We start from the raw sequence: 12,109 nt of genomic DNA, 5'->3' as shown, positions 1-12,109 counted from the left end.
TTTCTAATCCCGGACTCTGTATTTGATTAAAAATCATATGATTCTTGGCAAATTACATAACCTCCCTGTGCTTAACATTGTGAAATATAATTGTGTAATTCAAACATGCTGTATATAAATGCTAATGCATTCATATAATACATAATGTGTCATGCTTGTTTAGCTTGTAGGAACAGCAAACACTGTCAGGAACCAGTTCAGACATAGAAGGGCAATCTAAAGAGGAACAGAAAAGGTGATGCAAGCTATGACTCTCTTCCTCTATCCATAAAAAACAAAATCTCTTAAACTGGATAACTACCTGAATTAGGCGCTTTATAGAAACTGGACTCTTGAATGCTTTCCAGAAGCAGTGAGAAACTGGATCAGACCTTGAGAAGCCGCCCCTTGCTCTATTATGTCTAACTAGTGCTCCAGGCTGGCTTGAAACACAAGCTTTGCAAGTTACTTAAGCATGCTTAACAGTGAGTCGTGCACCTGCATTTACAGTTTGTGGGACCGTGTTTAATTTGTTCTCATGGTTTAATCCGGCTCTACTTTTTAGGGACCTGGCTTATTTTTTATATACAGAGTGAGAGAGAGAAGGGCACAAAAGTGAGAGACAAAGTAAGAGAATGATATGAAAAAAGTGATGAAGGAAGAAACCAAAACTGACAAGAGGGAGGGGAAGACTCATAAAGTGTAGGAAAAAAGAGACATGAGGTGGAATCAAGACTATGCTGGCTCGGTATTCAGCAGCTCTGGTGGGGCGCTGCTGCGTTTATTATTAGGGAGCAGTGCTTGGTAGATTTTGACAATGCACAGGAGCGAGTAGTGATAATCATTTACTTACACTCCCATAAGCATGCAGATTCTAGTTCATGGTTGACATTAGAAACTTGAATGAAGGTGGACCTCCATCTATAGGTCTATGAGTGCAGAGCCCTGAGACTGCTACTTGCAGCTCTATGGTTTTGTCACAAGCCTTATAATGCTTGTGGTTACCTGGACACACTCAATCTTTATCGCCATCGTCCAGACATAGTCACCCCACATTTGTGAGTTGCAATTAATTAATTATTCTAAATGTAAACAACCCCAACCCTGTGTGGTCTCAGAATGTGACTCTTGGCTTCTGGCTTTACTTTGCCATCTCAATAATTGGACATTCTCAAGATCTGCGCTGCATTCTGTGATTTCTGCGGTGCCATCTCCACATGTGATACGGGTCTCCTGAACACCCTTCATCTTGTGCGTTTCAGGAAAAGAGATTCTGTTTGTGGGACCTGTATATCATGCATGACAAAAAAGCGAGAGGTACAGCCCATTGAACTAAGTGTAATTTAATTTTGCCCCAGTCTTGGAACTTCTCTCTCCATTCAATTGCTTCTGTTACCTTGCCTGAGGGGAGAACCAGCGTACTCCACCTTGTCGGTGAGGAGTAGATGGGAACAATGCTTCTTACATCTATGCATATGTTGGCCCTAAAGAGATGGCATGTTGAGTTGCGAAGAGGAGTAGTGTGCTGTCTCTTTACTGATGTGGCAGTACAGCGCACAGTGTTACTGCTTTGGCCAGCTGATGATTCTGCTTCATCTTGGAACCGAGGAAGAAGAAACTATATATCCCAACAGCCCTTATTCGCTTACAAGGAAAAGTATTTTCCTCTCTACCCACATTCGCACACACTGCAGAATGGCAGGGCCATGACACCCAGAGCAATTGTTTATTCTTGGAGTTGAGACAGTCCTCGTTGCTAGTTAGTAGCATGGCATGTAGGCCATGTACCTTTTATGTGTGAGATTTCACAGAAAGGTAGAGAGCGGTCCCTAATCTATTCTCCAAGTTAGCATTCTTTTAGGTTCACCCTCTTTATAACTAAAGAAAAAAATTATGTAGCAATAGGTCGAAACAGGATTGCTACATCAATTCCTTCAAACTGCTAGTCAAGTTGTCCAGTGTCCTTCATATCCCAAGCCTAAGTATTCCCTAACAAAGACGATGTACAGAGATGTAGAGAAACTGCTTGCAAATGTACATGGAACAGAGAGAATATGTTGCTCCTCTTGCAGATTAATTTAGGGTGGTCATCCAGTGAGGTGTTTTTTTTGGTGACCTGTGTCTTGACTGCACTCGTGGGAAATGTTTGTTGACTTTTCGCCTTGTACATGGCTTCCTAGATTATATACATGTAATTGTTTGAGCCTTTTATAGACATGAAAGATTTTCTAAATGTATCTCCTTGTTTCTTTCTTTAGGCAGTCAGCAAAGCACAAAGAGAGCTGATAATGTCTCTTCAAGAGCCAAAGTCGGAAAAGCTTAGATGGGACTTATAATTTAGAGCTCCTGCAGTGATCGAGTAGGGTGGCATCTTTCTGTTGTACATGCCAAGGTCAACACTTGGAGCCCATCTCCGCATTCAGGCTACCATTTCAAAATGCACAGTTTACCATAATCAGTTTTTTTTTTACAATGCTATTATTGTAAATTGCATTTCTGTTATTTGATGTTCCCTTTTCAGCATATAACGTGATTATTGACACTTCCGTTTTTGTTCTTACCCTGCGTTGCAACAACGTCCGTACTCACTGGTAGTATCTTCCACATCCTATGGAACTATAGGGTTAGTGGAATTGGTGCAACTGCCAATTTAGGCTTGGCTGATTCAGAAAGTGGGTCTTCTATTGTCGATCCCTGCTAAATTAAAAGTGAATGCTCCGAATCGCAGCTTGAGCTTAGAGAGGTCTGTCATTTTGAATGGAGAGATTAGCTCCCTGGGGAGACATAAGGTACAGTCTGCATTTGTAGTTTCTGTGTTCAGCTCCAATGAAAGACCTGCTGGTCAAAGGGACTCTATTTCTTCTCCTGTGTCAGGAATCCTCTATTCTTGTGTTGCAATTCTTTTTGACACCAGTAATCCTTCATTAATTTCAAAATTCTGCCTGTGATGTGGTTTGCACATGTTGAAGCCCACCCTGCCTATTCTTGAACCGTTTCTGTATGTAAATGGTTTTAATGAATTTCAGCAGCTGTAAAAGAATTGCCCATTTTCTAAATAAAGTGGCCTGCTATTTATTTTTCAAATCTAGTTCTGCCCTTCAGTTCGCTAATCCTTCACAGCTAGATTGGATGCTCAGTGGTGGTAAATGGGTGGATCTCAATTTAAAACACGCCAATTAGGCTTTGGTTACACCAGGTAACTTTATTGATTAATACAACACTAAAGTATTGAATTTGCATGCATGCATTCTCATTATTGAAGGATTCAAAATATAGGTAATCGGGAGACCTGTACAACAACAACAAAAAATTCTCTACATAGAGTAAGTATATTCTTGTTTGGTTTTTGTGGACTGGTCATGCTTTAATACAGTTCAACATTCTCCTACCGTCCCAACGAATAAAATCCATAGTCACAACTTCTGAAACCTCTACCAGACCATGGAAGCGACTTGACCACAAGCATAGTTGAGAATGATCTAATGTGAGGAATGCACTTTTGACTCTTCCCACGTTTCTAGCTAGTATGTTATAATTTATCCCATTCATGTCAGTGGACTTGAACAATCTACCTCCATCTGAACATCGAAACCGAAACAACCCTTTAGCAAATTAACAGCATGCCACTAGCCCATTATATCTGCACAGACTGTTGCACTACCTCTAATCCATCACTTTGAGTGCAGGATCCAGATGTTCATGGTTTCAGTCCTCTCCTTGACACTTAAAGTGAACCAAATCGTGGTCCTGTCTCCGGGTGGTAGAAGATATTTTCTACCAAACTGTACATGACCAACATTCAGATCTAAAATGTGGTTCATTGGTTAATATCTTTAAAATGACAGTTCAAACAGAGGCTTTTACAGCTATAGATTTTATCCTTGAAATGTTCAGTTCAAATTAGGCTTCATTCAAGATGCTCTAAAAATATCATACTTAAAAACGACACCTTTTTTAATTAATAAGCCAAGGTTTTCCGGGGAAAGCAGCAAGGAAGATTTGACCTTCATTCCTAAAGTATTGAGTAATTAAGAAACAATAAAGGGACTGAATAAATACTATTTGTTGTTGCGATGATTAGGCCCCCACAGTTGGTGTCCTATCGGTTCACATGAAGCAGGACTATGCGTATAATGTAATGTAAGAGGACAGGGGGGATCGGTTTGCCATTTCTTCTGGGATACCAAGATAGTCTGATCAAAAATGAATCCGGCAAATTCACAGTTGGCCAGTTGTTGTATATGGTCAGCAGCATTCATGTAGTAAATGTTTGTGTAAACAATGGAGTAATGCAAACCTACGATTCCAGTCATAGACCCAAAGTCTGCTGAGTTTCTGCACTACTAGGCTATTCACGGACTGGATGCACTTGTGATAGAGCGGATGAGGTACAAAACATATAACTGCAATGTCCAGAAAGCGAGGAAAGGCTGATAAAGTTAAGGTTCATACCTATAGCCGCAAATGCTGGTTTGTTGCCGAGTAGCCACTGTGTGGTTTGGATCAACCCCCCTTTGTTTAGAATTTGAATGGCAGGACAACAACGGTGACTGGCTGCTTTATGCCATGTTCCAGTGTCTAGTTTCTCTTCTTGGGATACATTTGTCAATTTGATCACAAACTGTTTTCAGGCAATTGGGGCCAGACCGTCTGGATGAGATACACTATGCTGCAAATTTTCAAAAAGTGAGCCTTTTGCTCTGAAGCAGAAGAGTTGCAGATCTATTAACAGCTTGATCTTCCCAGTAGCAAAATGACTACCATCACCCACTCCTTTCCTCAAGTACAAACTTGCCTGCAGGGGAATGTTCAGAGCATCTCTTCCATGGCCAACCACCTTGCTAAGCTTTTGGGAGAATTGCATAATGAGACATCGGAGCAAAACAAAAGTGTGAACGAGAAGCAAGAGACCTGGGTTTTATAGGACACTGGGACAAGATGTTGACACGGCTTGCTAGGTACACCTGTTCTGCCTCATTTACAATCTGATCATGTAAAGACGTATTTGTGTAATCGTGTATAGGTTGTAGTGTGCCTTGTGTTTTGCTCTCGTCATGGCTTGTGGGGTCTGTTGGACGGTATCTGGGTGAATTTTAAGTATTAGATTGAAATGTCAAGGCTGGAGCCCTGCAGGCTCTGACTGCACGATAGAAGTTGTTTACACAACTCCCCACGGGGGCAGAAGGCTGTCTGGTGGCCAGCAACTGCAAATGGCCACCAGATAAACTGGACAATAGAATGGCAACTTTCTAAAAGTGGCTTTTCCTTAAAAGTGACATTAAATTCGACTTGGGCATTAAGTCAGATTTAATGCCACAAGTAATTTGATATATTGAAGTACCCTTTTTGGTAGGCACGTTTCGAAAGTAGCAGGACTAAGATGTCAGCATGCAGCTCTGTTCTAGCCAATAGGGCTACTTACCTGTCCATACTAAAAAGACCAATTTAAAAGTTTTACTGTTAGGTCATATTAAAGTGCATGTCCTATTTAATAATATACAACTCCCTGCTGCTTTAGTTCTCAAAAGGCCTTCCTTGGGTGGGATTTTAAACTTATTGTTAAGGGAGGTGGGGCTTTGTTATTAGTTTTAATGATAGTTGAACTAGACCTTCCAGGTTGCAGTGGCAGGCTGGTAGCCATGTTGCACATTTTCCTATTAGGGTGGATATATTTGTAATTTGTAACTGGGTTTTGTATCGCGCCAACTCACCGACAGGTCTCAAAGCGCTACTAACCAAGTGCAGCAACAAGAAACAAGAAGAGTATATGGGGGATTCTGGGGCCGATAACCAAATACTAGGAAGTAAATGCGTCTTTGAAGAGTAGAGTCTTCAAAGTCTATGATCGGTGTTGCAGCACTGGATGGACATTCTAACTTAAGTGCCCTGAGAACCCCTGGTACCATATACTATATGTAAGTAAGCATGCTCCAATTGGGGGTAGCCTATTTGTTAGAAATTGAGTCTCAAGTTGGCAGAGGTATGCTCCCTGTCCAAGTAGGGACCGCAAGCCTAGTCTGGGTAGGTCAGATACACACCCTAAATTAACCTGTGCTCACCCTCTGGTAACTTGGACTGAAGCAGTCCAGCGTAACATAAAAGGCAATGTGTAAAGTATGTGTGCAACATTTAAGACAGTAAAACAGCGAAAACCACACGCAAAAATAATCCATACCAGGATAGGAAAATAGACAAGAACAAACTAACAAAAAAACAATAAGTAGATCCAGAACTATATATTTTTAAAGAATATCTGAAAATATAGTGATTAAAAGTATAAAGCGCCTACCAGGGCTAACTGGTTGCACTTGACCAAACGATCTGGCAAACCACGAAGGAGCACGGGTCGGATACAGGGACCAAACTTATCCTGCTGAAAAAGTAAGTTGGTTGGAGGATGCGTCAAGAGTGAGATGCGAGGAACAGAGAGGCAATGCAATGGTTCCAATCCGAATCATAGGTGATGTGTTATCGTAGAGTTGCGCACCCGATGTAAGTGATGCATAGTCATTGAGCCGTGATGCTGGCAATACGATGTCCCCAAAGCAGGCAGTGCTTCGACACCGAAGGAGATGCCTCGGTTCCGACAGGCGCATCGATGGCGATGCGTGTATTTTTGAAGTTACTTCACAGAAAACCCACTTCCAAGGGCCCAGCACTGGATTGGCACCACTTGGCAGGGCAGAACTCACAGATGGCATAGTCGAGGTGATGTTGCAGGGTTCCTGGAAGTCTTTGATGTACCTGATACTTCAAAATAGAAGGCAAGTAGACGAGCCCACATACTCCCTCTCGGTTTAAGTGGTGTAGGTCCAGTCCTTCTCACCGAGGCAGAGAGGCAGCAGGTAGGCCAGCACAGCAGAAAAGCAGTTCTTTCAGATCAGCAGTCCAGTAGAGTGACAGTCCTTCAGCAGCACAGCAGTCCTTCTTTCTGACAGTGTATTCACAGGTCCAGAAGTATACTGAGTTGGTAGGGTCAGAAGTCCAGTTCTTATACCCAGTGGTCCCTTTGAAGTGGGGGGTGGGAGGGGGAGAGTCTTCAAAAAGACACTTTGATGTGCACAGAGATCCTCCCTTCCTGTCTGAGTTCCATTCCAGACTTACTACAGGGGGTTAAGCAGTCCTCTGGGTCGAAGCAAGACACTGCCCATTCAGGTGTCAGCCCCTCCCTCCCTTCCTGCCCATGATGATCCATCGGGATGTGAATGGCCCAACAGATATACCCAAGCTTCCTTTGTAGCTGCTTAGAGGGAATGCACAAGTCCCAGCTGGTCTCCACCCCAGATGTGTATTGGAGACAGGCAGCTGGCACACCGATCTTAAGAGCAGAAAAATGTTAACTTACTAAAAGTGGCATTTTTAAAGTTGTTGTAATAAATCCAACGGTACCATTAAAGCAGGTTTATTACTACAAGTCCATAGGTACCAAATATGACAGTTCTACTCCTTCTCAATCTGAAATTCCACTTGTTAAATGTAGTACGGAATTCCCAATGTTAAACTATGAGAGGGGTAGGCCTCACAGTAGTGAAAAATGAACTTGGGGATTTTTCACTACATGGACATGTCAAACTAAGAAGTACATTTTCTGTGTTTTACTTACACAGCATCCTGTCCTCTGATCTTCCTAGGGCCTATCTTAGGGGTGACATTTGTAATAAAAAGAGAGTTTAAGGCTTGGCACGGTTTTAGATGCCAAGTCGACATGTCAATAAAACTGTGCATACAGGCTCTGCAGTGGCAGGCCTGAAACATGTTTACAGGGCTACTTAAGTAGGTGCCACACTCCGTGCTTCAGGCTCACGAGTAGCATTCGATTTACAGGCCCTGGGCACATGAAGTGCACTTTACTAGGGACTTATAAGTAAATTAAATATGCCAATTGTGGATACACCAATGTTACCATGTTTTAGGGGAGTGAGCACATGCACTGTAGCACTGGTTAGTAGTGGTAAAGTTCCCAGACTCCTATGGCCAACAAAAAGAGTTCAGAAAAAGTGAGGCAAAACAGTCAAAGTGTTTGGGGGAAGTCCACCCTAAGGCTAACTGATCTATCATAATTCAACATACATTTTGAAAAGGATTAGAACACTGGCACTGAGGTCTGGCAGGCAGGTCTCCGTGCACTTGCAGTCAAAAAGCAAGCAGCATCAGTCCAAAACTTTTGTGATGATCATGCAAAAAGTATTTCCTTACAATGGCCTTTATTAATTGACTTCAGTTGTGCAAAACTAGCCTATTAGTTCGATTGGTTCAATTTTGGTGTGCACACTGTCACTTGGTTGATGTTTATGTAGCATGTCTATTCAAGTGCTTCTAGTCGGACCCTGCTAGTCGCTGTACACCTGAGCAGCTGTAATCCCCTACAATTCGTTAGTGACAGACGCCCCCCGCCTTGGCATCTTTGACCGCACTGCTATAACTATAACTAGATGTTATACTTGATTCACCTATTATCCATCTGAGGACTTTGAAACACTAGTCATGGTTTGGCTATTGAAAAAAGCAGTTCTCTCACTGCAGCCGAGGGCTTAGAGGCTACACTCTTTCTATACTGAGGCAAAGACCATGCTGTTTCCATTTGGATAGTTTAGTGCCCGTCTATCCGCTTCCATTTTCGTTTGAACCTATTTTTTCTGTGTACAGTAATTTGGATAAACATTACTTGGCAACATATGAACATGTATTTGTGGTTTACCCTGCTTACAATTGCTGCCTGTGGGCTGCCCAGTTTCCTGAGGTTCTGCCTTAGAAAACCTAGTGTAGACTTGGACTCCAAAGCAGTAGTTAGAATTGAGGCCAAGAAGACGCTGAAGTCAGGGAGTGTATTCTCCCCCACCCCCCTCATGAAGGGGAATTTGGCTTTGTAAAACTCTCCATCGCTCTTGTTATGACCGGATTTCGTTGATTGTTACAATTTATTTTTATTGTGTTCACTTTAACGTCTCTGTGCAATTTTCACACATGTTCCTGAACACTGAATATATTTATCTCTCAGAGTGCTGGAGCAGACTCGAAAGAACTTTTTTTCTTCTAATTACATAAACGTCTGTCGTAATGTACATTTTCTCCATTCCTTCCTTTAAAACAGGTAATTTCTGCTTTTGTGTGGCTATAGCCCCAGCAGGCCCTCCCTTCCTTTTCAAAATAAAAATGAGCAACTAGGCAGCTCATCTTTTCAGAGTAAAAATGCACTCTTTAAGCTAGCCAGGTTGACCACCTTTCTCGGAGAGCAGAGCTGTTGCAATTGAGAAGATCTCATTCTGAAGTTTTTGAAATGCAGTAGTATCTTACGAGCTGATAGTTTGATCCGCTTTCACAGATTTGCGATCTGCCAAGTTTTTTTCGCCCGAGCTTGTGTCCTCAGGGCAGCACTTTTTACAATTCAAAATGATTACTTTTTATAACTTCCTAAAAACACTTGGCAAATGTATACTTCTCCCCCAAAAATCCAGGACTGGAGTTAGAATAGTAAATAAACCTTCTGCGATATGTGGGGGGGGAAGCTGTCCTTTCCCCAAATATTATAGGAACGGAGCTAGAATAGTACATGTAACCTCAGTGTCCGCCACACCCACTGCTGCCCTGAGGCCATGGGGCAAGATAAGCAGCACACGTGTGCCAGTTTTGCATTCAGGTGGATTTTTTTTCAAGGAATAAAATGACCAGAATATTCTTCTCCAAGGACCGGAAATAAGAACCAAGGCGTGGAAAAAAGAGGAGTGCAAAAACAAACGAAACTGTAAACTAACTTAACAAGTTTTCTAAAGATGTTTGCCTGCTTGGGCATCTGTCCTGGATTATGTATCTAGGTAGTAGTGCCTTCTTAAACGAATGAACCTGTCTCCTCAACCCGGACATTCGTAAGAAGGGTTGTGGTAGCTGCTTTATCCATATGCCTCACTGGAAGACACTTGTTGGCTTGTTGAAGTAATTATACATGGTTTAGAGGGATATGAATAGATTGAAAAATGTGTCTTGAATTCTATTTAAAGAAAAAACTTTCCCTTTCAAAAGTATTCAGAGATTCTGCACCTGGGTAGAGATATTCAGTGACGAATCCCATGATGTATAGCTAGGATTACAAGTAAGTACATTTTCCTTTATGTGGCTGTGATTTATTCAATAATTACCTTTTGTGTCTATTAGAAGTGTTCCAATCTAGCAACAGTCCTCCAGCTATTCTACAAACAAATATGCTGCCGCTCAGTTGATTGTATACAAGTTAGTGCTATCAGCACAGTGAATCATGCTGAACTTTGAAAAGGAGTATCAATCCACCAAAAGGTTTTTCATAAGTCTAGTTCTCCCCAATAGCACCTCCGTCATCCTTGGTAAAAAATGAATGTGCAGTCCTGTTCATTCAAGACACTCCCTCTCACCAGAGTTCTTACTCTGGTAGCCCTAAGCCTTTTTTAGGTCTCGCTGGCGTTGCAGCGCGAAGCGCTGCCGCCAACGAGACTTATTGTCACCGTGTTTGCCTCCAAGGGAGACAAACCTGGACACAGACCTGTGCACGAGCCGATTCAGGTCTGTGCACGAGCCGATTCAGGTCTGTGAACGCGCTTCACAGTGACCAGCTTGTGCGCATTAATTAGGTCTCGCTAGAGACCGTGGACGCGCACCTACAGGCACACAGGCACCCCCCCCACACACACACACACCCTCCCTCTCACCCCCCCCCACTCACCGGGCTCTTTGCGTGTCCTCGCAGCAGGCAGACTTGGAGGTCGGCGTGTCTTCTCCGGCAATCTTCAGCGTGCGCCGATGTGCACGCTCACGGCACTGCGTCTCGTGCACTCTCACCGCCTTCGCGCCCGGCGTTCCTCACTCAGCTTGTTTATTACGTTCTTGATATTGCCTTGCGCAGATCGGCAGAGCTGAGCCATGCGCGGTGGCAGCTGCCCCTGCTGCAGCCGGTTTTGAGTGATGTGAGCCCCGCAGTATGGCCGTCAGTGGATACATGGACCTATGGGAGAAGTTGCCGTCCATAATGCCTTCCCATTAAGGCCCGGAGCCGGGTTCCAAGAGGAAGCTGTCAGATGGCGAGTACAGCGACCATGAGGAGCCGCCACTGCCCCCTCAGCTGCCTCTCCACTACCGGGACGAGGAGGCACGTCGGGTTAAGCACGGGATCCGGCAGATGCTTCTCTTCAGCCGGGAAGAGTGCCCCCGCATCAAGAGCCACATCGAGGTGGTGCGCGCTGCCGAGAAGGGGCTGTACAAGGAGCACACCGTAGACCGTGCTCCATTGCACAACAACTATTTTTTCAGAGAGTGCTACACTTTTGTGGCGCAGTTGTAGAAGCCCGGGCCTGGCCAGGAGCGGCTATACCCCAAGGGTGACGTTGATGAGATCCCCGCCTGGGTACACCAGCTGGTCATCCGCCAACTGGAGCAGCACCGGGTCACCCCAGAGGGCTTCGTTAAAAGCGCCATTATCAAGGATTACCAGCCCGGAGGCTGCATCATCTCTCACGTGGATACCCATCCACATTTTCGAACAGTCCATCGTTTCCATGTCCTTCTTCAGCAACTCGGCGCTGTGCTTCGGCTGTAACTTCCAGTTGAAGCCGATCCGGAAGTCCGAGCCAGTGTTTTGTTTGCCTTTGCGGATGGGTTTCGTCACCATCCTCAGGTAAGAGAAGATGGGGTTACTGTCATGCTGTGGGTGTGAAGATGCCTCCTCCGTGTATGGTGAAAGTGATGGGTAATGTAATTTTAAGTGCCAAAAGCCTAAAACATTTGTGATCATCACTATACAGCAATGCATGTCATAATGTAGTCTTTCGTTAATATCGAGCCCCCTTAAACGCGGTGCGGGGGGGGCTCCACGTACCTTGCAGGGAGGCCCCCTCAATTTTCGTTACGCCAGTGTCGGGACCTGTAACACTTCTTAAGCAAAGCTTAAAATGTAATTATCAGTCTTCTTGGCTGATGGATAGATAGAAGGATTACAGTCTTTGAGGTAAGGTGGTATAAAGGCCCACTGCCCTGTGGTAAAGAAATATATGCTCACTATCCACAGGGGTGGATAGCCTAACCAAACAAGCATTTGCAATGCAATAGGTCTCACACTTTTGAAACTTTAACCTATTGGTATTTTAAATGGCATTTACTTTTATGTATG

General features: G+C 43.8%; 1 protein-coding gene and 1 pseudogene across 1 annotated transcript in view; both read left to right on the top strand.

The window, feature by feature from the left end:
* The window catches only part of PMF1 (polyamine modulated factor 1), a 59,670-nt gene extending 56,603 nt beyond the window's left edge, over nt 1-3,067 (top strand). Inside the window, exon 5 of the mRNA XM_078671288.1 lies at nt 2,238-3,067. Within this exon, the coding sequence (XP_078527414.1) occupies nt 2,238-2,315 (78 nt within the window). The 3' untranslated portion in view covers nt 2,316-3,067. The remainder of the gene's footprint in view (nt 1-2,237) is intronic.
* A 7,857-nt stretch (nt 3,068-10,924) lies between these two features.
* On the top strand, nt 10,925-11,621 carry LOC144798122 (RNA demethylase ALKBH5 pseudogene; annotated as a pseudogene).
* Nucleotides 11,622-12,109: the final 488 nt, after the last annotated feature.

This window comes from Lissotriton helveticus, chromosome 12, assembly GCF_964261635.1.
Source record: "Lissotriton helveticus chromosome 12, aLisHel1.1, whole genome shotgun sequence".
Lineage (NCBI taxonomy): Eukaryota > Metazoa > Chordata > Amphibia > Caudata > Salamandridae > Lissotriton > Lissotriton helveticus.
The sequence above is the reverse complement of the archived record's forward strand: the minus strand, read 5'-3'. Positions and strand labels throughout refer to the sequence as shown.